Raw genomic sequence first — 27,270 nt, 5'->3', positions numbered from 1 at the left:
TCATCACATTCCAAGGAGACTCCGGTTATTAATCCCAATAAAATCCTGAAAAAACCCTGATAAAATCCCCAACAAATCCCGACAAAAATCCGCCAGAATTCCAGAGGAAGCTCTGTCTCTCCCGCCGCCATTCCCGCTGTTTTCCCGCTGTTTTCCCGCTGTTTCCCGTCACCTCCAGGCCAGGATCTCCTCGGTGGCCAAGCGGGAAAGGCTCTGGAATTCCAGCGGGAGGTGCCTCCTCCAGAAGCGCCGATCCCGCCCGTAGATCTGCGCCGGGAAGCGGGGGCTGCCTACGGCCAAAGCAACCTCGGGAATGCCGCTGCATCCGGAGGCGAATCCCGATCCCGCCTCATTCCCGAGGATTTCCCCCCAATCCCTCACCGATTCCATGGAAAATCCTGGCGATGGCTCTGCCGGAAAACTTCTCATCCGGGTGGGCGGCGAGGAAATTCCGGATGTCGGCGCGGACTTGCTCCTCCCAATCCTTCGGCTGCCGAGGGAAAAGGCGGAATTCTCATCCCTTCGCTCCTCCTCAGCCCAAAGCTCGGGATAACTTCACTCACTCGCGTCATTCCAAGGTTTTTTTCCTCCTCTTCCTCTTCCTCCTCGTCGTCTCCGTCGGATCCGGCTCCGTCCCGCTCGAAATATTCCCGGAGCAGCTCCTTGAGCCGGGAGCTCCTTTCCAGCTGCTCCTTTTCCGGAGCCTTCGGATGGCAGCTCTGGAACGCCACGCTGCTGCCGGCAATCAGCTTCCGGCTTTTCCCCACCCCCGTTATCCCAAAAAATCCTCGGGAATTCCTCTGGAATTTTGGAGGGGTTTTTCTGGGATTTGACTGGGATTATATCAGGATTTTGTTGGGATTTTATTGGGATTTGATGGGAATTTTATTGGGAATTTATGGGATTTTTTGGGGGATTTTATTAGGGTTTTTTGGGATTATATTGGGATTTTTTTTTGATTTTTTGGGATTTTTATCAGGGTTTTTTTTTTATTTTATTGGGATTTTTTTTGGATTTTATTGGGATTTTTTGGTATTTTTATCAGGATTTAAAAAAAAATTTTATCGGGATTTGATGCAGATTTTATTGGAATTTTATTGGGATTTGATGGGCATTTTATGGGGATTTGATTGGGACTATTCTGGGATTTGATGGGGATTTTATTGGGATTTTTTGGGGATTTTTTTTGGATTTTATTGCGATTTTCTTGGGATGTTTTGGGGATTTTTTTGGGATTTGATGGGAATTTTATTGGGATTTGATGGGATTTTTTTGGGATTTTATTAGAAATTTTTGGGATTTTATTGGGATTTTTCTTGGATTTTTTGGGATTTTTATGAGGATTTTTTTTTTTTTTTTTAAATTGGGATTTGATTGGGATTTTGTTTTAAACTGGTACTTTATTGGAATTTTATTGGGATTTGATGGGCATTTTATTAGGATCTGATTGGGATTTTATCAGGGATTTTTTGGGATTTTACTGGGACTTTTCCAGGATTTGATGGGGATTTGATTGGGATTTTTTCCGAATTTTATTGGGATTTTATGGGGATTTTTTTTGGATTTTATTGCGATTTTTTTGGGATGTTTTGGGAATTTTATTGGGATTTTTTTGGGATTTTTTTTGGATTTTATCAGGATTTTATAGGACTTTTTGGATTTTTTGGGGATGTTTTGGGGATTTGATGGCAATTTTATAGAGATTCACTTTATGTGATTTTTTTGTGATTTCATTGGATTTTTTTTTTGTGATTTCATCGGGATTTTTTTTGGATTTGATTGGGATTTTTTGGGAATTTTTTTGGGATTTTATTGGGATTTTTTTGGATTTTATTGGGATTTTTTTGGGATTTGATGGAAATTTTAACGGGATTTTTTTTGGATTTTATTGGGATTATACGGCGATTTTATTGGGATTTTATTGGGATGTTTTCAGGATGTTATTGGGATTTGATTGGGATTTTATCAGGATATTATGGAAATTTTATTGGGATTTTATTGGGATGTTAGGAGAATTTGATCGGGATTAGATGGGAATTTTATTGGGATTTTAGGGGAATTATAACGGGATTTTACGGGAATTTGGTTGGGATTTTACGGGAATTTGATCGGGATTTTAGGGGAATTTGATCGGGATTTGATGGGAATTTTATTGGGACTTGATGGGAATTTGATCGGGATTTTATTGGAATTTTATCAGGATTTTAGGGGAATTTTATGGGATTTTATTGGAAAGTTTTCAGGATTTTATTGGAACTTTACCAGGATTTTATTGGGTGGGATTTTAGGAGAATTTGATCGAGATTTGATGGGAATTTTATTGGGATTTTAGGGGAATTTGATCAGGATTTTAGAGGAATTTGATCAGGATTTTATGGGAATTTTATGGGATTTTATTGGGATTTTATTGGAATTTTAGGGGTATTTGATGGGGATTTTAGGGGAATTTTATTGGGATTTTAGGGGAATTTTATCAGGATTTGATGGGGATTTTATTGGGATTTGATGGGAATTTGACCAGGATTTTAGGGGAATTTGATCAGGATTTTACGGGAATTTGATTGGGACTTGATGGGAATTTGATCAGGATTTTAGGGGAACTTTATCGGGATTTTATGGGAATTTTATGGGATTTGATCAGGATTTTAGGGGAATTTGATCGGGATTCTATGGGAATTTGATCGGGATTTTAGGGGAATTTTATCAGGATTTTACGGGAATTTGATCAGGATTTTATTGGGATTTTATTGGGATTTTAGGGGAATTTGATCGGGATTTGATGGGAATTTTATCAGGATTTGATGGGAATTTGATCGGGATTTTAGGGGAATTTGATCAGGATTTGATTGGGACTTTACGGGAATTTGATCAGGATTTCGTGGGAATTCGATCAGGATTTTGTGGGAATTTGATCAGGATTTTGTGGGAATTCGATCGGGATTTTGTGGGAATTTGATCAGGATTTCGTGGGAATTTGATCAGGATTTTGTGGGAATTTGATCAGGATTTCGTGGGAATTCGATCAGGATTTTGTGGGAATTTGATCAGGATTTTGTGGGAATTCGATCGGGATTTCGTGGGAATTTGATCAGGATTTCGTGGGAATTTGATCAGGATTTTGTGGGAATTCGATCGGGATTTCGTGGGAATTTGATCAGGATTTCGTGGGAATTTGATCAGGATTTTGTGGGAATTTGATCAGGATTTCGTGGGAATTCGATCAGGATTTTGTGGGAATTTGATCAGGATTTTGTGGGAATTTGATCAGGATTTTGTGGGAATTTGATCAGGATTTCGTGGGAATTTGATCAGGATTTTGTGGGAATTTGATCAGGATTTCGTGGGAATTCGATCAGGATTTTGTGGGAATTTGATCAGGATTTTGTGGGAATTCGATCGGGATTTCGTGGGAATTTGATCAGGATTTTGTGGGAATTTGATCAGGATTTTGTGGGAATTCGATCGGGATTTCGTGGGAATTTGATCAGGATTTCGTGGGAATTCGATCAGGATTTTGTGGGAATTTAATCAGGATTTCGTGGGAATTTGATCAGGATTTTGTGGGAATTTGATCAGGATTTCGTGGGAATTTGAACAGGATTTCATGGGAATTTGATCGGGATTTTGTGGGAATTTAATCAGGATTTCGTGGGAATTCGATCAGGATTTTGTGGGAATTTGATCAGGATTTCGTGGGAATTTGATCAGGATTTCGTGGGAATTTGAACAGGATTTTGTGGGAATTTGATCAGGATTTCGTGGGAATTTGAACAGGATTTCATGGGAATTTGATCGGGATTTCGTGGGAATTCGATCAGGATTTCCTGGGAATTTGAACAGGATTTCGTGGGAATTTGATCGGGATTTTGTGGGAATTTGATCAGGATTTCATGGGAATTGGATGGGATTTTATTGGGATTTTGTGGGAATTGGATCGGCATTCGTTTCCTCACCTTCGGAAGGCGCGGAAGCAGCAGCGGAGCTGCCGCAGCGCCGCCTTTTCCCGGGAAACCACGCGGCCGTGCAGGAATTCCCCCACGGAATCCAATTCCCGGCAGCTGAGATCTCCGTAGGCGCGGAAATGGAAGGAGAATTCCAGGAATTCCACGGCGATCCCGCTTTTCCTTCCTGTCGGCATTCCCAGCTGGATTTGCTGCCGGATTCCCCCCCCGAATTCCCCCGGGAATTCCCGCTCTTCCCGGTACCTTTTTGGGAATCCCACTGGAGCTGCCTCAAGCTGCGCTTGACCAGCGGAGATTCCCAAGCCATGGAATCGCTCAGGGAGACGACGTCGAATTCCAGGGAGCCGCCCACGGCCGAGCGCTCCCGAGCCAGGGCTGCGGCCACGGGAGGGGAGCTGCGACGGGAATGCCAAGGAAATTTCCCATAAAAAACTTCCCAATGGAATCCTGATCAAATTCCCATCAAATTCCCATCAAATCCCGGAAAAATCCCAATCAAATTCCAACAAAATCCCCAAAAATCTCAATCAAATCCCAATAAAATCCTGATCAAATCCCAGAAAAATCTCAATAAAATTCCCACAAAATCCTGATCAAATCCCAATAAAATCCTGATCAAATTCCCATAAAATCCCAATAAAATTCCCACAAAATCCTGATCAAATCCCAATCAAATTTCCATAAAATCCCAAAAAACCCCGGTCAAATCCCGATAAAATCCTGAAAAAATCCCAATCAAATTTCCCATAAAAAAATCCCAATCAAATCCTGAAAAAACCCCAATAAAATCCCCAAAAAATTCCCATCAAATCCCAATCAAATCCCCAAAAAATCCTGATCAAATCCCAATCAAATTCCCATCAAATCCCAGAAAAATCCCAATCAAATTCCCATAAACCCCCACTCAAATCCCAGGGCCGCGGCCACGGGAGGGGAGCTGGGATGGGAATCCCAAGGAAACTTCCCATAAAAAATTTCCCAATGGAATCCTGATCAAATTCCCATCAAATCCCGGAAAAATCCCAATAAAATCTCCAAAAAATCTCGATCAAATCCCAATAAAATTCCCATAAAATCCCAATCAAATCCCAATAAAATCCCCAAAAAATCCTGATCAAATCCCAATAAAATTCCCATAAAATCCCAATCAAATCCCAATAAAATCCCCAAAAAATCCTGATCAAATCCCAATAAAATTTCCCATAAAAAATCCCAATAAAATCCTGATAGAATTCCAATAAAATCCTCATAAAATCCCCAAAAAATCTCAATAAAATTCCAATAAAATCCCCCAAAAATCCCAATAAAATTCCCATTAAAACCCAAAAAAATCACAAAAAATCCTGATCAAATTCCCATAAAATTCCAATAAAATCCCAAAAAAGTCCTGTTAAGATCCCGGAAAAATCTTAATAAAATTCCAATAAAATCTCCATAAAATCCCCTAAAATCCCAATCAAATCCTGACCAAATCCCCCCAAAAATCCCAGTAGAATTCCCATAAAATCCTGAAAAAATCCCAATAAAATCCTGATCAAATGCCGATAAAATCCCAATAAACCCCCGGTCAAATCCCTAAAAAATCCTGAAAAATTCCCCATAAAATCCCAATAAAATTCCCACAAAATCCTGATAAAATCCGAATAAAATCCCAAAAAATGCTGATCAAATTCCCATAAAATTCCAATAAAATCCTGATCAAATCCCAAAAAATCCTGAAAAAATCCCAATAAAATTCCCATAAAATCCCAAAAAATCCCAATAAAATTCCCATAAAATCCCCAAAAAATCCCCAATAAAATTCCCATAACATCCCAATAAAATCCTGATAGAATCTCCAAAAAATCCCAATAAAATTCCCAAAAAACCAAAAAAAACCCACAAAAAATCCTGATCAAATTCCAATAAAATTCCAATAAAATCCCGATAAAATTCCCATGAAATCCTGATAGAATTCCAATAAAATCCTCATAAAATCCCAGAAAAATCTTAGTAAAATTCCAATGAAATCCCCAAAAAATCCCCACAAAATCCCCCAAAAAATCCTGACAAAATCCCAATCGGATCCCAATAAAATTCCGACAAAATCCCAAAATATCCTGATCAAATTCCCACAAAATTCCAATAAAATTACCATAAAATCCCAGAAAAATCTTAATAAAATCCCAATAAAATTCCCATAAAATCCCAATAAAATCCCGATCAAATTCCCATAAAATTCCCATAAAATTCCCATAAAATCCCAGAAAAATCTTAATAAAATCCCAATAAAATTCCCATAAAATCCCAATAAAAATCCCAATAAAATTCCCATAAAATCCCCAAAAAATCCCAATAAAATCCCAATAAAATTCCCAAAAAATCCCAATAAAATCCCGATCAAATTCCCATAAAATCCCAAGAAGATACCAGGAAAGTGGCCACGGGAGGGGAGCTGGGGCGGGAAAAGCTCCAAAATCCCACCACAGTCGGGGCCAGGTGGGATTTGGGCGGCAGCGGGAATGCAGGGAATGCAGGGAATTTTTGGGAATTTTTGGGAATCTTCGGGAATTGGGAAATTTGGGAATCTTTGGGAATTTTTGGGAATTTGGGAATTTTTGGGAATTTGGGAATTCTCACCTCCGTGCCAGTTCCCGGAGCTGCCGGGCGCCTGCGGAGCAGCGGATGCGGCAGCGGGAATGGAGGGAATTTTTGGGAATTTTTGGGAATCTTCGGGAATTGGGAAATTTGGGAATCTTTGGGAATTTGGGAATTGGGAAATTTGGGAATTGGGAATTCTCACCTCCGCGCCAGTTCCCGGAGCTGCCGGGCGCCTGCGGAGCAGCGGATGCGGCAGCGGGAATGGAGGGAATTTTTGGGAATTTTTGGGAATCTTTGGGAATTTGGGAATCTTTGGGAATTTGGGAATTCTCACCTCTGTGCCAGCTGGCGGAGCTGCCGGGTGCCTCCGGAGCAGCGGATGCGGCAGCGGGAATAGAGGGAATTTTTGGGAATCTTTGGGAATTTGGGAATTCGGGAATTTGGGAATCTTTGGGAATTTGGGAATCTTTGGGAATTTGGGAATTCTCACCTCTGCGCCAGTTCCCGGAGCTGCCGGGCGCCTGCAGAGCAGCGGATGCGGCAGCGGGAATGGAGGGAATTTTTGGGAATTTGGGAATCTTTGGGAATTTGGGAATTCGGGAATTTGGGAATTCGGGAATTTGGGAATCTTTGGGAATTGGGAATTCTCACCTCCATGCCAGCTGGCGGAGCTGCCGGGTGCCTCCGGAGCAGCGGATGCGGCGGCGGGAATGGAGGGAATTTTTGGGAATTTTGGGGAATTTTGGGGAATTTGGGAATGTGGGAATTTTTGGGAATTCTCACCTCCGCGCCAGTTCCCGGAGCTGCCGGGTGCCTCCGGAGCAGCGGATGCGGCAGCGGGAATGGAGGGAATTTTTGGGAATTTTAGGGGAATTTTGGGAATCTTTGGGAATTTGGGAATTCTCACCTCCGCGCCAGTTCCCGGAGCTGCCGGGCGCCTCTGGAGCAGCGGATGCGGCAGCGGGAATGCAGGGAATGGAGGGAATTTTTGGGAATTTTGGGGAATTTTGGGAATCTTTGGGAATTTGAGAATTCTCACCTCCGTGCCAGCTGTTGGAGCTGCCGGGCGCCTCCGGAGCAGCGGATGCGGCAGCGGGAATGGAGGGAATTTTTGGGAATTTGGGAATTTGGGAATTTTGGGGAATTCTCACCTCCGCGCCAGTTCCCGGAGCTGCCGGGCGCCTCCGGAGCAGCGGATGCGGCGGCGGGAATGGAGGGAATTTTTGGGAATCTTTGGGAATTTTTGGGAATTTGGGAATTTGGGAATTTTTGGGAATTCTCACCTCCGCGCCAGTTCCCGGAGCTGCCGGGCGCCTGCGGAGCAGCGGATGCGGCAGCGGGAATGGAGGGAATTTTTGGGAATTTCTGGGAATCTTTGGGAATTTGGGAATTCTCACCTCCGTGCCACCTCCCGGAGCTGCCGGGCGCCTCTGGAGCAGCGGATGCGGCAGCGGGAATGGAGGGAATTTTTGGGAATTTTGGGGAATTTTTGGGAATTTGGGAATCTTCGGGAATTTGAGAATTCTCACCTCCGTGCCAGCTCCCGGAGCTGCCGGGCGCCTGCGGAGCAGCGGATGCGGCGGCGGGAATGGAGGGAATTTTTGGGAATTTTGGGGAATCTTTGGGAATTTGTGGGAATTTGGGAATCTTTGGGAATTTGGGAATTTGGGAATTTTGGGGAATTCTCAACTCCACGCCAGTTCCCGGAGCTGCCGGGTGCCTCCGGAGCAGCGGATGCGGCAGCGGGAATGGAGGGAATTTTTGGGAATTTCTGGGAATTTGGGAATTTTTGGGAATCTTTGGGAATGTGGGAATTTTTGGGAATTCTCACCTCCGCGCCAGTTCCCGGAGCTGCCGGGTGCCTCCGGAGCAGCGGATGCGGCAGCGGGAATGGAGGGAATGGAGGGAATTTTTGGGAATTTTTGGGAATTTTGGGGAATCTTTGGGAATTTGGGAATTCTCACCTCCGCGCCAGTTCCCGGAGCTGCCGGGCGCCTCCGGAGCAGCGGATGCGGCAGCGGGAATGGAGGGAATTTTTGGGAATTTCTGGGAATTTGGGAATTTTGGGGAATTTTTGGGAATTTGGGAATCTTTGGGAATCTTTGGGAATTCTCACCTCCGCGCCAGTTCCCGGAGCTGCCGGGCGCCTCCAGAGCAGCGGATGCGGCAGCGGGAATGGAGGGAATTTTTGGGAATTTTGGGGAATTTTTGGGAATTTGGGAATCTTTGGGAATTTGGGAATCTTTGGGAATTTGGGAATTCTCACCTCCGCGCCAGTTCCCGGAGCTGCCGGGCGCCTGCGGAGCAGCGGATGCGGCAGCGGGAATGGAGGGAATTTTTGGGAATTTCTGGGAATTTTTTGGAATTTTGGGGAATTTTTGGGAATGTGGGAATTTTTGGGAATTCTCACCTCCGCGCCAGTTCCCGGAGCTGCCGGGCGCCTCCGGAGCAGCGGATGCGGCAGCGGGAATGGAGGGAATTTTTGGGAATTTCTGGGAATCTTTGGGAATTTGGGAATTCTCACCTCTGTGCCAGCTGGCGGAGCTGCCGGGTGCCTCCGGAGCAGCGGATGCGGCAGCGGGAATGGAGGGAATTTTTGGGAATCTTTGGGAATTTGGGAATTCGGGAATTTGGGAATCTTTGGGAATTTGGGAATCTTTGGGAATTTGGGAATTCTCACCTCTGCGCCAGTTCCCGGAGCTGCCAGGCGCCTCCGGAGCAGCGGATGCGGCAGCGGGAACGGAGGGAATTTTTGGGAATTTCTGGGAATTTGGGAATTTTGGGGAATTTTTGGGAATGTGGGAATTTTTGGGAATTCTCACCTCCGCGCCAGTTCCCGGAGCTGCCGGGCGCCTCCAGAGCAGCGGATGCGGCGGCGGGAATTTTTTGGAATTTTTGGGAATTTTGGGGAATCTTTGGGAATTTGGGAATTCTCACCTCCGCGCCAGTTCCCGGAGCTGCCGGGCGCCTCCGGAGCAGCGGATGCGGCAGCGGGAATGCAGGGAATGGAGGGAATTTTTGGGAATTTTTGGGAATTTTGGGGAATCTTTGGGAATTTGGGAATTCTCACCTCCGCGCCAGTTCCCGGAGCTGCCGGGCGCCTCCGGAGCAGCGGATGCGGCGGCAGGAATGGAGGGAATGGAGGGAATTTTTTGGAATTTTTGGGAATTTTGGGGAATTTTTGGGAATTTGGGAATCTTTGGGAATTTGGGAATCTTTGGGAATTTGGGAATTCTCACCTCCGCGCCAGTTCCCGGAGCTGCCGGGTGCCTCCGGAGCAGCGGATGCGGCGGCGGGAATGGAGGGAATTTTTGGGAATCTTTGGGAATTTTTGGGAATTTGGGAATTTTTGGGAATTCTCACCTCCGCGCCAGTTCCCGGAGCTGCCGGGCGCCTGCGGAGCAGCGGATGCGGCAGCGGGAACGGAGGGAATTTTTGGGAATTTCTGGGAATTTGGGAATTTTGGGGAATTTTTGGGAATGTGGGAATTTTTGGGAATTCTCACCTCCGCGCCAGCTGTTGGAGCTGCCGGGCGCCTGCGGAGCAGCGGATGCGGCAGCGGGAATGGAGGGAATGGAGGGAATTTTTTGGAATTTTTGGGAATTTTGGGGAATTTTTGGGAATTTGGGAATCTTTGGGAATTTGGGAATCTTTGGGAATTTGGGAATTCTCACCTCTGCGCCAGTTCCCGGAGCTGCCGGGCGCCTGCGGAGCAGCGGATGCGGCAGCGGGAATGGAGGGAATTTTTGGGAATTTTGGGGAATTTTTGGGAATTTGGGAATCTTTGGGAATTTGGGAATCTTTGGGAATTTGGGAATTCTCACCTCTGTGCCAGCTGGCGGAGCTGCCGGGCGCCTGCGGAGCAGCGGATGCGGCAGCGGGAATGGAGGGAATTTTTGGGAATTTCTGGGAATTTGGGAATTTTGGGGAATTTTTGGGAATGTGGGAATTTTTGGGAATTCTCACCTCCGCGCCAGCTGTTGGAGCTGCCGGGCGCCTGCGGAGCAGCGGATGCGGCAGCGGGAATGGAGGGAATGGAGGGAATTTTTGGGAATTTTGGGGAATTTCTGGGAATTTGGGAATTTTGGGGAATTTTTGGGAATCTTTGGGAATTTGGGAATTCTCACCTCCGCGCCAGCTGTTGGAGCTGCCGGGCGCCTGCGGAGCAGCGGATGCGGCAGCGGGAATGGAGGGAATGGAGGGAATTTTTGGGAATTTTGGGGAATTTTTGGGAATTTGGGAATCTTTGGGAATTTGGGAATCTTTGGGAATTTGGGAATTCTCACCTCCGCGCCAGTTCCCGGAGCTGCCGGGCGCCTGCGGAGCAGCGGATGCGGCAGCGGGAATGGAGGGAATTTTTGGGAATTTTGGGGAATTTTTGGGAATTTGGGAATCTTTGGGAATTTGGGAATCTTTGGGAATTTTTGGGAATTCTCACCTCCGCGCCAGCTGTTGGAGCTGCCGGGCGCCTGCGGAGCAGCGGATGCGGCAGCGGGAATGGAGGGAATGGAGGGAATTTTTGGGAATTTTGGGGAATTTTTGGGAATTTGGGAATCTTTGGGAATTTGGGAATCTTTGGGAATTTGGGAATTCTCACCTCCGCGCCAGTTCCCGGAGCTGCCGGGCGCCTGCGGAGCAGCGGATGCGGCAGCGGGAATGGAGGGAATTTTTGGGAATTTTGGGGAATTTTTGGGAATTTGGGAATCTTTGGGAATTTGGGAATCTTTGGGAATTTGGGAATTCTCACCTCTGTGCCAGCTGGCGGAGCTGCCGGGCGCCTGCGGAGCAGCGGATGCGGCAGCGGGAATGGAGGGAATTTTTGGGAATTTTGGAGAATCTTTGGGAATTCTCACCTCCGCGCCAGTTCCCGGAGCTGCCGGGCGCCTGCGGAGCAGCGGATGCGGCAGCGGGAATGGAGGGAATTTTTGGGAATTTTGGGGAATTTTGGGGAATTTGGGAATCTTTGGGAATTTGGGAATCTTTGGGAATTTGGGAATTCTCACCTCCGCGCCAGTTCCCGGAGCTGCCGGGCGCCTCCGGAGCAGCGGATGCGGCAGCGGGAATCGGTGGCAGGAAGCAGCTGCAGGAAGTTGCCGGGATGCAGCTCCAGGTAGCACAGGAGGGTCTCGATCGCTGCGGGAAGGAAAAGCGGGAACGGCTCCCGGAATTCCCGGCCCAGGCGGAGATTCCCGAATTCCCGGCCTCATTCCCGAATTTTCACCTTCCTCCCGCAGATCCAGAGCTTGCACCAGCTCCGCCACGGGGACGCAGCGCTCGTGGCCGCGGCACAGCCGGCGCTTTTCCCGCTCGCGGAATTCCAGGATTCCGGAGCTTTCCGGCTCCAAATCCTGTGGAGAATCCCGGAGGTTTTTTGGGGGGTTGATCCGGGTTGTTTTTTTTTTTTTTCCTGAAGAATATCCCAGAATTCCCAAGTTTTCCGGGATGGATTCGGTTGGGAATGGGCTCCGCACCTCGGGTGGGTCGCGGAGTTTTCCGTGGATTTCCAGGCATTTACAAGGAGCAAAAACCCTCTGGAGCAACTTCCGGATGACCCAAAAATCCACGGAATCGCCGTAAATGTGGCGCCGCAATTCCGGGAGATCCCGACCCTGCGGAGAAACGACGGAAACCGGGGGGAATTCTTGGAATTCCAAGGGATTTTCCCATGGAAAACTCCAAATTTTGCAGGATTTCCCATGGAAAACTCTCCAAATGTTGGGAATTTTCCGTGGAAAACTCTGAATTTCAATGGTTTTTCCATGGGAAATTGAGAATTCCAATGGATTTCCCGTGGAAAACTCGGAATTGCCGGGATTTTCCCATGGAAAACTCCAAATTCCAATGGATTTTCCATTAAAAATTCCATTTCTCAAGGGATTTCCCCTGGAAAACTCCGAAGTTTGGGAATTTCCCTTGGAAAACTCTCAGAATTTCCCATGGAAAACTCCGAATTTCTGGGATTTTCCCATGGAAAACTCTCCAAATGTTGGGAATTTCCCATGGAAAACTCCGAATTCCAATGGATTTCCCACAGAAAACTCTGAATTTCCAGGACTTTCCCACGGAAAACTCTCCAAACACTGGGAATTTCCCATGGAAAACTGCAAATTTCTGGGATTTCCCCTGGAAAACTCCAAATTTCCGGGATTTTCCCATGGAAACCTCTCAGAATTTCCCACAGAAAACTCCGAATTTCCAGGATTTTCTCATGGAAAACTCTCCAAACACTGGGAATTTCCCATGGAAAACTCCAAATTTCCGGGATTTTCCCACAGAAAACTCCAAATTTCTGGAATTTTCCCATGGAAGCCTCTCAGAATTTCCACTGGAAAACTCCGAATTTCCAGGATTTTCCCACGGAAAACTCTCCAAACATTGAGAATTTCCCACAGAAAACTCCAAATTGCCAGTTTTTTCCCATGGAAACCTCTCAGAATTTCCTCTGGAAAACTCCGAATTTCTGAGATTTCCCACAGAAAACTCCGAATTTCCAGGATTTTCCCACAGAAAACTCCAAATTTCTGGAATTTTCCCATGGAAACCTCTCAGAATTTCCTCTGGAAAACTCCGAATTTCCAGGATTTTCCCACGGAAAACTCCGAATTCCAATGAATTTCCCATGGGAAAACTCCGAATTCCAATGGATTTCCCACAGAAAACTCCGAATTTCCAGGATTTTCCCATGGAAACCTCTCCGAATTTCCCCTGGAAAACTCCGAATTTCCAGGATTTTCCCACGGAAAACTCTCCAAATGTTGGGAATTTTCCATGGAAAACTCCAAATTCGAAGGGGTTTCCCATTGAAAACTCTGAATTTCCAGGATTTTCCCCTGGAAAACTCCGAATTCCAATGGATTTCCCACAGAAAACTCTGAATTTCCAGGATTTTCCCATGGAAACCTCTCAGAATTTCCCCTGGAAAACTCCGAATTCCAATGGATTTCCCACAGAAAACTCCGAATTTCCAGGATTTTCCCACAGAAAACTCCAAATTTCTGGAATTTTCCCATGGAAACCTCTCAGAATTTCCTCTGGAAAACTCCGAATTTCCAGGATTTTCCCACGGAAAACTCCGAATTCCAATGAATTTCCCATGGGAAAACTCCGAATTCCAATGGATTTCCCACAGAAAACTCCGAATTTCCAGGATTTTCCCATGGAAACCTCTCCGAATTTCCCCTGGAAAACTCCGAATTTCCAGGATTTTCCCACGGAAAACTCTCCAAATGTTGGGAATTTTCCATGGAAAACTCCAAATTCGAAGGGGTTTCCCATTGAAAACTCTGAATTTCCAGGATTTTCCCCTGGAAAACTCCGAATTCCAATGGATTTCCCACAGAAAACTCTGAATTTCCAGGATTTTCCCATGGAAACCTCTCAGAATTTCCCCTGGAAAACTCCGAATTCCAATGGATTTCCCACAGAAAACTCCGAATTTCCAGGATTTTCCCACAGAAAACTCCAAATTTCTGGAATTTTCCCATGGAAACCTCTCAGAATTTCCTCTGGAAAACTCCGAATTTCCAGGATTTTCCCACGGAAAACTCTGAATTCCAATGAATTTCCCATGGGAAAACTCCGAATTCCAATGGATTTCCCACAGAAAACTCCGAATTTCCAGGATTTTCCCATGGAAACCTCTCCGAATTTCCTCTGGAAAACTCCGAATTTCCAGGATTTTCCCACGGAAAACTCTCCAAATGTTGGGAATTTTCCATGGAAAACTCCAAATTCGAAGGGGTTTCCCATTGAAAACTCTGAATTTCCAGGATTTTCCCCTGGAAAACTCCGAATTCCAATGGATTTCCCACAGAAAACTCTGAATTTCCGGGATTTTCCCTTGGAAAACTCCGAGTTTCCAGGATTTTCCCCCAGAAAACTCCGACTTTCCAGGATTTTCCCACGGAAACCTCTCCAACCGCTGGCCAGTTGTCCCGGACGAGCCCCATCCCGGCGGCTCCCCCGGAATTCCGGCGGCCGCGCCCACCTGCGGCTCCAGGAAGAGGTGGCAGCGCGCGGCGCTCCCGTCCCTGCCGGCCCTGCCGACCTCCTGCACGTAGCTCTCCAGATTCCCGGGAATGTTGTAGTGCACGATCCCGCGCACGTCCGCTTTATCCAAGCCCATGCCGAAGGCCACCGTGGCCACCAGCACCCGGATGCGGCCGCCCATGAAATCCCTCTGGATGCGCCGCCGTTCCGGGCCGGATAACCCGGCGTGGTAGGCGGTAGCCGAGCAAAAACCGGGAATTCCGGCAGTTTTCCCTGGAAAAAAACGTCGGATTCCACCAGGAAATTTGGGATTCAACACGCCCCAAATGGGTTTTTCCGGTTTTGTTCCGGCAAAATTCCGACCGAATTCCAAGGAAATTCCAGCTTGGGGCGTTTTCTTACCTTTGCCGGGATTTTTGCCGAGGGGTTTGGGATGGGGCTGGAATTGCGGGAATTGCGGGAATTGGGAGCGGATGAGGGCGGCGAGGCGCTCGGTGTCCTCGCGGCGCGTGCAGAAAACGATCAGGGGGTGGCAGGAGCCGAAGGGATCCGCCCGGAGCAGGGAGAGCAGGGCCTGCCATGGCAGGCGGGAAAATGGGATTGGAAGCCAAAAAATGGGATTTGGGGCTGGAAAAATGGGATCGGAGGTGGGAAAATGGGATTGGAGGCCAAAAATTGGGATTGGAGGCGGGAAATTGGGATTGGAGTTGGGAAAAGTGGGATTGGAGGTGGGAAATTGGGATTGGAAGTGGAAGAATGGGATTGGAGGTGGAAAATGGGATTGGAGGCGGGAAAAGCGGGATTTGGGGCTGGGAAATTGGGATTGGAGGTGGGAAAATGGGATTGGAGGTGGGAAAGGTGGGATTGGAGGCCAAAAAATGGGATTTGGGGCTGGAAAATTGGGATTGGAGGTGGGAAAATGGGATTGGAGGTGGAAAAATGGGATTGGAGGCGGGAAAATGGGATTGGAGGTGGAAAAATGGGATTGGAGGTGGGAAAATGAGATTGGAGGCGGGAAATTGGGATTGGAGGTGGGAAAAGTGGGATTGGAGGTGGGAAAAGTGGGATTGGAGGTGGGAAAGTGGGATTGGAGGTGGGAAAATTGGGATTGGAGGTGGGAAATTGGGATTGGAGGTGGGAAAATGGGATTGGAGGCCAAAAATTGGGATTGGAGGTGGGAAAATGGGACTGGAGGCCAAAAATTGGGATTGGAGGCGGGAAAAGTGGGATTGGAGGCAGGAAAATGGGATTGGAGGCCAAAAAATGGGATTTGGGGCTGGAAAATTGGGATTGGAGGTGGGAAACTGGGATTTAGTCCCAAAAATTGGGATTTTGCCCCAAAAAATGGGATTTGGGGCAGGAAAATTGGGATTGGAACCCAAAAAATGGGATTTGGGGTGGGAGAATTGGGATTGGAGGCGGGAAATGGGATTTGGGACTGGGAAATGGGATTGGAGCCCAAAAAATGGGATTGGAAGTGGGAAAATGGGATTGGAGGTGGAAGAATGGGATTGGAGGTGGAAGAATGGGATTGGAGGCGGGAAATGGGATTGGAGGCGGGAAATGGGATTTGGGGCTGGAAAATTGGGATTTCGCCCCACAAAATGCGGGATTTTCTCAAAACCCCAAAGTTTAGGGCCTCAGAATGGAATTTTTTTCCCCTAAAAATTTGGGTTGGATCCTAAAATGGGGATTTTTGCCTCAGAATTGTGGGATTTGGCCGCAAAAATGGAGAAATTTGCCCTAAAAATGAGCAATTTTCCCAAAAAAAAGGGATTTTTTTCCCTAAAAATCAGGCTTGGACCCTAAAAATGGGATTTTTCCTCAGAAAATTGGGGTTGGCTGCTAAAAATGGGGATTTTTTCCCCCAAAAATGGGGAAATTTGCCCTAAAAATGAGGAATTTTCTCCCCCCAAATGGGATTCTTTTTCCCAAAAATTGAAGTTTGGACCCTAAAAATGGAATTTTCCCCTGAAAACGAGGGATTTTCCTAAAAACTGTACGTTTAGATCTGAAAATGGGGATTTTGTTCCCTAAAAATTGGGGTTGGATGCTAAAAATAGGGATTTCCCCTCAGAATTGTGGAATTTTTCCCACAAAATGACATTTTACACCCTAAAACCGGGATTTTTTTCCCTCAAAACAAACATTGGGCCCTAAAAACGAGGGATTTTCCTACAAATCCCAAAGTTTCAGGCCTCAAAATGGGATTTTTTTTTCCCTAAAAATTTGGGTTGGATCCTAAAATGGAGATTTTTGCCTCAGAATTGTGGGATTCAGCCCCAAAACCAGAAAAATTTGGCGTAAAAATGAGCAATTTTCCCAAAAAAAAGGGATTTTTTTCCCTAAAAATCAGGCTTGGACCCTAAAAATGGGATTTTTCCTCAGAAAATTGGGGCTGGATGGTAAAAATAGGGATTTCCCCTCAGAATTGTGGAATTTGTTCCTAAAAATGACATTTTTGAGCCTAAAACCAGGATTTTTTTCCCTCAAAACAAACATTGGGCCCTAAAAACGAGGGATTTTCCCACAAATCCCAAAGTTTAGGGCCTAAACCTGGGATTTTTCCCACAGAAAAGCCCGGGAAGGATCCAAATCCAAGCGAAATCGCTGCTCACCTGCTCCCTGTCGGCGTCCATGGACACGGAGAGCAGCAGGTTGGCGGGAACGGCGGCCGAGCGGACGCCGCCGCCCTGCTCCGGCGGAATTCCCAAATGCTGAGCCACGTCCCGGGCCGTGGCCGCCGTGGCCGTGGCCGTGAGGCCCAGGAAGCACCGGACGCCCAGGCGCTGCCGGAGAACCTGGAATGGCGGGGGAAAGCGGGATTGGAAGGCTTCTCCTGAGGCTTTTCCCGCCTTCTTCCTGAGGGTTTTTTTCCCGCCTTTTTCCCAAGGGTTTTCCCGCTTTTTTCCAAGGGTTTCCCGCCTTTTTCCCAAGGGTTTTCCTGCCTTTTTCCTGAGGGTTTCCCCGCCTTTTTCCAAGGGTTTTCCTGCCTTTTTCCTGAGGGTTTTCCCGCCTTTTTCCCAAGGGTTTTCCTGCCTTCTTCCTGAGGGTTTTCCCGCCTTTTTCCAAGGGGTTTTCCCGCCTTTTTCCCAAGGCTTTTCCCGCTTTTTCCCAAGGGTTTTCCCGCCTTTTTCCAGGGGTTTTCCCGCCTTTTCCCAAGGCTTTTCCCGCCTTTTTCCAGGGGTTTTCCCGCCTTTTCCCAAGGGTTTTTTTCCCGCCTTTTCCCAAGGCTTTTCCCGCCTTTTTCCAGGGGTTTTCCCGCCTTTTCCCAAGGGTTTTTTTCCCGCCTTTTCCCAAGGCTTTTCCCGCCTTTTTCCCAAGGGTTTTCCCACTTTTTTCCCAAGGCTTTTCCCGCCTTTTTCCAAGGGTTTTCCCGCCTTTTTCCCAAGGGTTTTCCCGGCTTTTCCCAAGGGTTTTCCTGCCTTTTTTCCAAGGGTTTTCCTGCTTTTTCCCAAGGGTTTTCCCGCCTTCTTCCTGAGGGTTTTCCCGCCTTTTTCCCGAGGGTTTTCCCGCCTTTTTCCTGAGGGTTTTCCCGCCTTTTTCCCGAGGGTTTTCCCGCTTTTTTCCCAAGGGTTTTCCCGCCTTTTCCCAAGGGTTTTTTCCCGCTTTTTCCCAAGAGTTTTCCTGCCTTTTTCCCAAGGGTTTTCCCGCTTTTTCCCAAGGGTTTTCTCGCCTTTTCCCAAGGGTTTTCCCGCCTTTTTCCAAGGGTTTTCCCGCTTTTTTCCCAAGGGTTTTCCCGCCTTGTTCCTGAGGGCTTTCCCGCCTTTTCCCCAAGGGTTTTCCCGCCTTTTCCCCAAGGCTTTTCCCGCTTTTTCCCAAGGCTTTTCCCGCTTTTTCCTGAGGGTTTTCCCGCCTTTTTCCCAAGGGTTTTCCTGCCTTTTTCCCAAGGGTTTTCCCGCTTTTTCCCAAGGGTTTTCCCGCTTTTTTCCTGAGGGTTTTCCCGCTTTTTTCCCAAGGGTTTTCCCGCCTTTTTCCTGAGAGCTTTCCCGCCTTTTCCCCAAGGGTTTTCCCGCCTTTTCCCCAAGGCTTTTCCCGCCTTTTTCCCAAGGGTTTTCCCGCCTTTTTCCTGAGGGTTTTCCTGCCTTTTTCCAAGGGTTTTCCTGCTTTTTTCCCAAGGGTTTTCCCGCCTTTTCCCAAGGGTTTTTTCCCGCTTTTTCCCAAGAGTTTTCCTGCTTTTTCCCAAGGGTTTTCCTGCTTTTTCCCAAGGGTTTTCCCGCCTTTTCCCAAGGGTTTTCCCGCTTTTTTCCCAAGGCTTTTCCCGCCTTTTTCCAAGGGTTTTCCTGCTTTTTTCCCAAGGGTTTTCCTGCTTTTTCCAAGGGTTTTCCCGCTTTTTCCCAAGGGTTTTTTCCTGCCTTTTTCCAAGGGTTTTCCCGCCTTTTTCCTGAGGGTTTTCCCGCCTTTTCCCAAGGGTTTTTTCCCGCTTTTTCCCAAGGGTTTTCCCGGCTTTTCCCAAGGGTTTTCCCGCCTTTTCCCAAGGGTTTTCCCGCCTTTTTCACAAGGGTTTTCCCACTTTTTTCCCAAGGCTTTTCCCGCCTTTTTCCCAAGGGTTTTCCCACTTTTTTCCCAAGGGTTTTCCTGCTTTTTCCAAGGGTTTTCCTGCCTTTTCCCAAGGGTTTTTTCCTGCCTTTTTCCTGAGGGCTTTCCCGCCTTTTCCCCAAGGGTTTTCCCGCCTTTTCCCCAAGGCTTTTCCCGCTTTTTCCCAAGGGTTTTCCCGCTTTCTTCCAAGGCTCTTCCCACTTTTTCCCAAGGCTTTTCCCGCCTTTTCCCAAGGGTTTTCCCGCCTTTTCCCAGGGTTTTCCCGCTGCGGCACCTTGCAGACGCGCAGGTAGGCGGGCCGGAAGTTGTGGGACCACTGGGAGACGCAATGAGCCTCATCCAGGCAGGCGAAAGCCACGGGAGGGAGGCGATCCCGGAAAAACAGGGAAGAGGATCCCGATGCCACCAGAGCCTCCGGAGAGAGCAGCAGGATCTGGGCCTGGCCATTCCTGACCTGCCGGAAAAAGCGGGAGAATCCAAGATTTCTTCTTTGTGCCGTTCGAAAGGAGGGAAAATTGGGAATTGTCGTCACCTTTTCCATGGCTGCTTCCCGCTGGGATTGGGAAAGGTTGGAATGGATGCAGACGGCCTTGAGGCAGGGGGGGAGGCCGGAAACCTGGGATTGGGAATATGCCAGGGGTTGTTTTTTTTGTTTTCTGGGATAACCCAGCAGAATCTGAGGTGGGAAAAGTGGGAATTCCGGGAATACCTGATCATCCATGAGGGAAACGAGCGGGGAAATCACCAGGGAGACGCTCCCGGAGTTTTTGTGATAGAGAAAAGCGGGAAGTTGGTAGCACAGGGATTTGCCCATCCCTGTGGGTAACACCACCAGCGTGGATAATCCTGGGAAAACACCAAAAAAACCCGGGAATTTCGGGAAGTTGGGCCCAGTAGGAGGTGGGAATGGAGGCGGGAAAAGAAGGGGAAATCCAACCGGAAAGGATCCGCATGACGGCCTCGGCCTGGCCCGGCCGGAAGGAATCGTATCCCAAATTCCTCAGAGCTTCCAGGACTTCTTCCGGAGGATCTGGGGGGAAATTCAGGAGGTGGGAATGGGGGGTTTTCCATGGTTTTTTTCCATGGTTTTTTCCCATGGTTTTTCCAGGGATTTTGCTCCGTGATTTACCTGGGATTGTCCCATCGGGGGCTGGGCTGTAAAGGGGATCCACGGCAGCTGGAGGAGGGGAGGGGGAGAATTCCGGCCGTGGGAAATCCAGGGAATTTGGGGTGGGCTGGGGATTATCCCCACGGGCGCCGCTGGCTGCAGGGAAAAGAGGAAAAGTTGGGATTTTAGGAGGAAAATTCCGCATTTTTAAGGTCAAAATACTCATTTCCATGGAAAAAAAATCCCAGTTTTAAGCCCTCAAATTCAATTTCTTGGGAAAAATTCCACATTTTCTGAGGGAAAATCCACATTTTTAGCATCCACCCTCAGTTTTTAGGGAAAAAAATCCCAGTTTTAGGACCTAAACTTCCATTTTTGGAGAAAATTCCACATTTTTAGCGCCAAAATCCTCATTTTTAGGGAAAAAATCCCATTTTTAAGCCCTAAAAGTGCATTTTTTGGGACTAATCCCACATTTTCTGAGGGAAAATCCACATTTTTGGATCCACTCTCAGTTTTTAGGGTAAAAAATCCCAGTTTTGGGATCTAAACTGTTGCAGGATCCCCACTGCAACAAATGGTAAACCTCAATTTTTGGGGAAATTTCCTCCTTTTTAGGGCCAAAATCCTCATTTTTAGGGAAAAAAATCCCGTTTTTAAGCCCTGAAAGCGCATTTTTTGGGACTAATCCCACATTTTCTGAGGGAAAATCCACATTTTTAGCATTCAACCACAATTTTTAGGGAAAAAAATCCCAGTTTTAGGATCTAAACTTTCATTTTTTCGGAAAACTCCTCATTTTTTGGGAAAATTCCTCATTTTTAGGGCTCAATGTCCATTTTTAGGGAAAAATCCCCGCTTTTAAGGTGGAAAATGTCCGGTTTTGAGGACAAATCCCACAATTCTGAGGGAACCCCCCCATTTTTAGCGGGAAAAAAATCTTATTTTTAGCATCTAAACTTCCATTTTTTGGGACAAATTCCTCATTTTTAGGGCCAAAATCCTCATTTTTAGGGAAAAAAATCCCACTTTTAAGCCCTAAAAGTGCGTTTTTTTGGGACTAATCCCACATTTTCTGAGGGAAAATCCACATTTTTAGCATCCACCCTCAGTTTTTAGGGAAAAACCCCCCAGTTTTCGCATCTAAACTTCCATTTTGGGGAAAATCCCTCATTTTTAGGGCCCAAATTCTCATTTTTAGAGGAAAAAAATCCCAGTTTTAGGCTCTAAAATTTCAATTAGGGACAAATTCCACAGTTCTGAGGCAAAATCCACGTTTTTAGGATCCAACCTCAATTTTTAGGGAATAAAATCCCAGTTTTAAGATCTAAACTTTCATTTTGGGGGAAAAATCCCTCATTTTTAGGGCCAAAATCTGGTTTTTGGCTCCAATGCCCATTTTTAGGGGAAAAATCCCATTTCTAGGGCCCAAATCCCCGATTTTCAGCCCCAAATCCCACATTTTACATCCCAAATCCTGAATTTTAGGACCCATCCCCTTTTTAGGATAAACCCTCACATTTCTGAAGGAAAAAAAAATCACATTTTTAAGCCCCAAATTCTTATTTTTAGTGCCAAATCCCACATTTTTAGATCCCAAATCCTGGTTTTTACGATTCAATCCCCTTTTTAGGATAAACCCTCCCAGTTTTAGGGAAAAACCCATGCACTTTTAAGTCCAAAATCCTCATTTTTCGTGCCCAAATCCTCTATTTTTAGATCCCAAATCCTGATTTTTAGGATCCACCTCCTTTTTAGGATCAACCCTCACATTTTCAAGGAAAAAAAATCCCATTTTTTTAGCCCCAAATCCCAATTTTTAAGGCAAAAGTTCCAATTTTTAAGGCAAAAATTCCAATTTTTAAGCCCAAAATCCCAATTTTTGAGGCCAAAATCCCAATTTTTGAGGCCAGACCCCCCTCGTTTCCCACCCTTTCCATAAGAAAAGGCACCAATTCCATAATTCCAGCTCTCACCGGGAATCTCCGGGATAAAAACGCTGTTGGTCCTTTGGGCCACTTCTTCCAGAGTGGGAAGTGGCTCCTCCTCCTCCTCCTCCTCAGGAATTTCCTCCGGGAACGATCCCAAATCTTTCCCTGCAGGCACAAAACGGGCGATTCTCTCAAAAAATCCACGGAAAAGAACCCACCTCACCCTCTTCCCGCTGTTTTATCCTAAAAATTCCCCTCAAATCCCGAATTCCCGGCCCGACCTCGGCATTCCGACGCCCAGTGCCCTTTCCCGCCACACCGGAAGCAAACATCGGCTCCGCCTCCGAACTGCCCCGACTTTTTCCTCCATTTCTGCTTCCAAACCTGGGGAAAAAAAAAATTCCACACCGCAAAATTCCATCAGGGAGAGCCTGGAGATTCCCAAAAAAACAATTTGGGAAGGTTTTACCTGTTTCCGAAGGAATTTTCCCCTCAGGCATCCACGGGAATACGTTTTTCTCTTCAGGTTGAGCCGGACGAAATTCCCGCCGCTCCGGGGAGTGGCTCTGAGGGAAAAGAGGGATAAAGGGCAGCGGGAATCTGGGAAAAGCTGGAAAAAGCTGGGAATAGCCAGGCAAAGCTGGGAAAAGCCGGGAATTACCGGCCTCTGCGCGTGGGTTTGGGTTTTTCCTCCTTTTCCTCCTCTTCCAGGATTTTTTCCAAGCGATCCGCCGCCTTCCCAGCTTCCTTTCGGGATTCCAGCTGCTCTTCCTCACCCTCATTTTCCTCCTGGATCGACCTCACCCCAAAAATTCCCGGATCCGAGCCTTGGGGACCCCTCCGGAGCTTGGCCGGAGCCTCCGCGGCGCCTCCGCCTTCCCGGGGCCTTTTCCTCACGGAATTTCCTATGGATGCGGTGTGGATTTCCCCCTTTTCCCTCACGGATCCCGCTGGGAATTCCCGGTTTTCAGGAGATTCCTGGCACCTCTGGAGCCAGCCGGGATCCAGGGATCTCAAAGTTTGGGCCACGCTCTGCTTCAGCCGCTGGAATTTGTCGGGAACGGGAGGAAAACCGGGATTCATTCCCGCCGGGAGTGTGAGGGGGCCCGATCCCGAGAATTCTCCGGATTTTTCAGGATCTCCGGATTTTCCGGCATCTCCGGATTTTTCAGATTCTCCTTCATTCCGTGGAGGTTCCGGGGATGAAGCTTCGGCTCCGCGCTCTGGGATTTTCTGGGATTGGGGAATTTTGGGGATTCTCCTGGGATTTGGGGTCCTCCGAGGGGTCAGGGGAGGCTCCTGGAGGGAAGGGAGGGGTCACATCCCGCTTTTTCCCCCCCTGGAATTCCAAATCCCAAATTAAACAGGGCCTGGATTTTGGGAGTCCCAGATTTTGGGATTCTCCAATTTTGGGGTCCTTAATTTTGGGATTTTCCATTTTGGGGTCTCTACTTTTGAGGGATCCCTGATTTTGGGAATCTCTGATTTTGGGGTCTGTAAATTTGGGGGTCCCTGGTTTTGGGGTCTCTGATTTTGGGGTCCTTAATTTTGGGGGTCTCTATTTTTGGGGTCTCTCATTTTGGGGTCCCAAATTTTGGGATTCTCCAATTTTTGGGGTCTCCATTTTTTGGGAATCTCTGATTTTAGGATCCCTAATTTTGGGGTCTCTGTTTTTGGGGGTCTCTAGTTTTGGGATTCTTGAATTTTTGGGGTCTCTGATTTTGGGTTTTTTTTATTTCAGGGTCCCTGATTTTGGGAGTCTCTGATTTTGGGGTCCTCAACTTTTGGGATCCCTGATTTGGGGCTCTCCAATTTGGGGGTCTCTGATTTTGGGGTCTCTCTGACTTTGTGGGTCCCTGGTTTTTGGGGTCTCCAATTTTTGGGATTCTTCAACTTTTTGGGTCTCTGATTTTTGGGGGTTTTTATTTTGGGGTCTCTGATTTTGGGGTCCCAAAGTTTGGGATTCTCCAAATTTTGGGGTCTTTGATTTTTGGGAATCTCCGATTTTGGGGGTCCTTTATTTTGGGGTTTTTGATTTTGGGGTCTCTAAATTTGGGGGTCTCCAATTTTTGGGGTCTCCGATCTTGGGAATCTCAAAGTTTGGGGTCTCCTATTTTTGCAGTCCCTAATTTTAGGATTCTCTGATTTTGGGATCCCGGATTTTTGGGGTGTCTGATTTTGGGAGGGTCTCCAAATTTTGGGCTCTCTGATTTTTTGGGCTCTCTGATTTTGGGGCTCTCCGATTTTGGGGTCTCTGATTTTTGGGGGTTTCCAATTTTTGGGGTCCCTGATTTGAGGGGTCTCAGATTTTGGCATCTCCAATTTATGGGGTCCCTGATTTTGGGGTTCTCCAGTTTTGGGGTCCTTAATTTTGGGGTTTTTGATTTTGGATTCTCTGTTTTGGAGTCTCTGATTTTTGGGGTCTCAAATTTTGGGCTCCCCGATTTTTGGGATCCCTGGTTTTTGGGATCTCCAATTTTGGGGTCCTTAGTTTTGGAGCCTCTGATTTTGGGGCTCTCTGATTTTGGGGTCTCCAACTTTTGAGGTCCATAATTTTGGGGGTCTCCAATTTTGGGGTCTCTCATTTTTGGGTCCCTGATTTGGGGTCCCAAATTTTGGGATTCTCCAACTTTTGGGGTCTCCAATTTTTGGGAATCTCCCATTTTGGGGTCTCTCATTTTGGGGTTTTTGATTTTGGGGTCTCGGGTTTGAGGTGTCTCCAATTTTTGGGATCCCCAACTTTTGGGATCCCTGATTTGGGGCTCTCCAATTTTGGGGTCTCTGATTTTAGGGAGGGTTCCTGATTTTGGGGTCTCTCTCATTTTGGGATCCCTAATTTTGGGGGTCCCTGATTTTGGGGATTCTTCAACTTTTCGGGTCTCTGATTTTTGAGGTCTCTGATTTCTGGGATCTCTGATTTTGGGGTCTCTGATTTTTGGGGGTTTTTATTTTGGGGTCTCCCTGATTTTAGGATTCTCCAATTTTGGGGTCCTTAATTTCAGGGTGTCCGATTTTGGGGTCTCCAGTTTTTGGGGTCCCTGATTTTGAGGGTCTCAGATTTTGGGATCCTAAATTTTGGGATCTCTGATGTTGGGAGTCTCTGATTTTGGGGTTTACAATTTTTGGGGTCCATAATTTTGGGATTCTCCAACTTTTGCGGTCTCCAAGTTTTGGGAATCTCTTATTTGGGGTCCTTAATTTTGGGATTTTCAGTTTTGGGGTCTCTGCTTTTGAGGGACCCCAATTTTAGGAATCTCTAATTTTGGGGGGTTTTGATTTTTGGGGTCTCTGGTTTTGGGAGTCTCCGATTTTGGGGTCCCCAATTTTTGGGGTCTCTGATTTGGGACTCTTCAGTTTTGGGGTCTCTGATTTTAGGGGGGGGGTCCCTGATTTTGGGGTCTCTCTGACTTTGGGGGTCTCTGATTTTGGGATCCCAACTTTTGGGATTCTCCAGCTTTCGGAGTCTCTGATTTTGGAGATTTCCGATTTTGGGATCCCTAATTTTGGGGTTTCTGATTTTTGGGATGCCTAATTTTGGGATTCTCCCTCAGGAACAACCCAAATTTTGGGATGAAGAATCCCCCAAACATCCCCAGGAAAATCCCCTTCCCCTTTTCCCCCCATTCCCTACCTTCCCAGTCATTCCCAGTTTGGCTTTGAGCTTCATCCCATAAAACTCCGCTGAAATTCCCGGCCTGGCGCTCCCGCTCCGGCTTTTCCCGGGAATTTTGGGTGCCCGGTTCAAGTGGGAACCCCAAAATCCCGAATCTTCCACCTGCAACGACACCAAAATCCCGAAAAATCCCCCAAATCACCTCAATCCCATCCCAAAATCCCAAAAAATGGGCGGAAAAACTGAGCTCAGATTCCTCCCAGAGATGGAAAACCGATGGAATACGATCATTCCATGGGAAATTTTGGGATGAAAACACCCCCAAATCCCATTTCCCACCCCAAATCCTTTTTGTTTGGATTTTCTAAGCCAAAAAGATTCCTTTTCCAGCACCAATTTTCCCAAAATTCCAAACAAATCCCAAAAAAACCCACGTGGGGTGAACCTGGCTCTGTCCACAGTGCAAAAATTCAGGGGAAAATCCCCAAAATTTTGGATCAAGGACAAATTTTGGGAGACCCCAAAAGTCAAAGGGAGTTTTTCAGTACCTGTTCCACATTTGGGATTTCCTGGGATCCCGTTTTTTCCGAGGAATCCGATGCTTTTCCCTGCTGCTTCAGCATCCGGTACTCCTTGTAGAGCTCTGTGAGAGAAAATCCGAGGAAAAACTGGGAATTTTTTTGGGGAAAAAAATTGATGTTTCAAAGCCCAGGAAACTCCAAAATCCCCGAATTCCCAAAAACTCACTCCGGGTTTCCTCTGGAGCTTCCTCGATGTCGGCCTGTGAGGGAAACACATCCCAAGAAATGGTGAATTCCGGGAATTATCCCGATTTTCTGCTGTGGTGGGATGGCAGAGGGGAGGGATTTGGGGTTTTTTTTCGGGATTTTAGGGGTTTTTTGGGATTTGAGGTTTTTCCAGAAGGAAAATGAGGGTTGGAGCAACCTCATGGAAACGCCTTGTGGAAAACCCTAGGGAGAAGTTTTTTTATGGAAAAACTCACGGAAAAACCCCCCTGAGCCTCCCTAAAACCCCTCCAGGGAACCCCAGGAGGTTCCCCTTGACCTGACCCCGCTTAAAACCCCAAAAATCCCCTCAGGCACCCCCAAAATGGCCCCAAACATTCCAGGGACACCCCCAAAACCCCAGGACCCCGCTAAACCAAACCGCACAATTCCAGCGATCCCCTAAACCACCCCAATGAACCCCCAATACCCCAAAACCACCCCAGGGATCCCCAAACCACGGCCCCACAAATTCCAGGGATTCCCCTCAGGGACCCCGCCCCACAAATTCCCCCCGTGGCCCCTCAGGAGGACCTGGCTGGGCTTCCGCCGCCGTTCCCGCAGGAATTCCGCTTCCCAGCGCTTCAGCAGCACCTTCAGCTCCTGCTGCCGCTCCATGGCCTCAGGATTGGGATCGGGATCAGGATTGGGATTGGGATTGGGATCAAGATCGGGATCGGGATCGGGACCCGAGGGAGGCTCGGGGTGAACCCCGGACCTGCCTCAGAGCGAACTTCCCGCTCTCGCCGCGCTCCAGCCAATG

The 27,270-nt window shown here is 47.3% G+C and overlaps 1 protein-coding gene across 1 annotated transcript; it reads right to left on the bottom strand.

Annotated features, from left to right (window-relative positions):
* Nucleotides 1–8: 8 nt before the first annotated feature.
* Nucleotides 9–27,125, bottom strand: RECQL4 (RecQ like helicase 4). The gene is made up of 38 exons (XM_048329218.1): nt 27,042–27,125; nt 26,470–26,503; nt 26,271–26,365; nt 25,741–25,884; nt 22,771–23,408; nt 22,579–22,675; nt 22,391–22,493; nt 22,155–22,274; nt 20,200–20,334; nt 20,008–20,100; nt 19,780–19,916; nt 19,603–19,686; nt 19,345–19,524; nt 17,150–17,332; nt 14,934–15,105; nt 14,530–14,804; nt 12,014–12,151; nt 11,764–11,890; nt 11,546–11,675; nt 11,290–11,426; nt 11,140–11,170; nt 10,981–11,011; nt 10,829–10,859; nt 10,670–10,700; nt 10,509–10,539; nt 10,367–10,397; nt 10,217–10,247; nt 10,048–10,078; nt 9,906–9,936; nt 8,809–8,839; nt 7,826–7,856; nt 7,033–7,063; nt 6,745–6,871; nt 4,206–4,357; nt 3,954–4,128; nt 564–732; nt 382–490; nt 9–290 (listed from the first exon to the last, which is right to left on the bottom strand). Exons 1-38 carry the CDS (start codon nt 27,123–27,125, stop codon nt 169–171), a joined length of 4,332 nt encoding a protein of 1,443 aa, XP_048185175.1. The 3' UTR covers nt 9–168.
* Nucleotides 27,126–27,270: the final 145 nt, after the last annotated feature.

Source organism: Corvus hawaiiensis, chromosome 26, assembly GCF_020740725.1.
Source record: "Corvus hawaiiensis isolate bCorHaw1 chromosome 26, bCorHaw1.pri.cur, whole genome shotgun sequence".
NCBI classification, from domain to species: domain Eukaryota; kingdom Metazoa; phylum Chordata; class Aves; order Passeriformes; family Corvidae; genus Corvus; species Corvus hawaiiensis.
This window is presented reverse-complemented; position numbering and strand designations above follow the sequence as displayed.